Source organism: Pundamilia nyererei, unplaced genomic scaffold, assembly GCF_000239375.1.
Source record: "Pundamilia nyererei isolate P.nyererei 1_Seehausen unplaced genomic scaffold, PunNye1.0 scaffold00242, whole genome shotgun sequence".
Taxonomy (NCBI): Eukaryota; Metazoa; Chordata; class Actinopteri; order Cichliformes; family Cichlidae; genus Pundamilia; species Pundamilia nyererei.
In genome coordinates this window covers 712924-713953 of record NW_005187643.1, presented here as the reverse complement: position 1 = coordinate 713953, position 1030 = coordinate 712924, and the positions used below count along the sequence as shown (strand labels likewise).

The 1030-nt window shown below is 42.9% G+C and overlaps 1 protein-coding gene across 1 annotated transcript; it reads right to left on the bottom strand.

The window, feature by feature from the left end:
- Window positions 1–140: 140 nt before the first annotated feature.
- Window positions 141–747, bottom strand: LOC102213335 (flotillin-1-like). Its single transcript, XM_005749357.2, has 2 exons — window positions 569–747; window positions 141–354 (listed from the first exon to the last, which is right to left on the bottom strand). Exons 1-2 carry the CDS (start codon window positions 707–709, stop codon window positions 169–171), a joined length of 327 nt encoding a protein of 108 aa, XP_005749414.1. The 5' UTR covers window positions 710–747; the 3' UTR covers window positions 141–168.
- Window positions 748–1030: the final 283 nt, after the last annotated feature.

Sequence of the window (1030 nt, the reverse complement as noted above, 5' to 3'; positions counted from 1 at the left end):
ACACACACACACACACACACACACACACACACACACACACACACACACGAGGGATTTTCCATGTTTCTTCTTCAGACATATAAACAGAGAAAACATACCAGAAAAACCTAACAGACTGTCTGCTTACTGTCGTTCCTGCAGTTCAGGAGGTGAAAATGAACCCATAACTCACCGCTCAGCCTCAGCCAGCTTCTCCAGCCGGTACCGCTCAGCCTCTGCAGGTTTCTTCACCTTGGCCTCCAGCTCTTTCTCCTTGCGGGTGATCTCCTGCTCCTGCAGCATGATCTGCTGCGCCCGCTCAACCACCTGCACTTGCATCTTCTCACTCTCAATAGACTGCTTCGTCTTCGCTACCTGCCAGAGGAAAACAGATCATACATGTATGTCTGTACACATAATATTCTTCATTTAATATCATGAATTGTAAAAATGTTGTTGATTTGTAATAAGTTTAAAACGTTTGGCCTGCAGTTATAATTAAAGAAATGCTGTGCACTGTATTTAAAATATATATTCAGCTTAGAGATCAAATAGCAAAATGAGCTGCTTCCTGTGCACGCCTGTGTACCTGCAGCTGGTAGGCCATCTCTGATTCAGCCCTCTTAGTGTTGACTTCAATGTCATAGGCTGCCTTCTTCAGCTCATAGTCCCTTTGAGCCTTCGCCATGTCAATCTCATTCTTGTACTGAGCCGATATTTTCTCCTGCATGGCATGAGCTTCCTGCAGAGAGAGAGTCAAAGAGGGATGGAGAAAGGATGGAGGTGATCAGGATCAATGGGAACAGATGTCTAAAATAAACAGGATGAAGATGCTAAAAATACAGACAGAGTTTAGACAAATGGCACCAGTGACGAGGCCAATAAGACTAAGGTGAAGACACACAGTGAAGTGCTCTGTAAACAACCTTCTAGATGATTTAAATGCAGCTTCTATTATTAGCAAGATAAGTATTTATCCAAGTGTTTCTAAAAATAAAGAAAGATCTTCAAACTACATCAACAAGCCCCATTGACACCTGTTGCAAAGAGA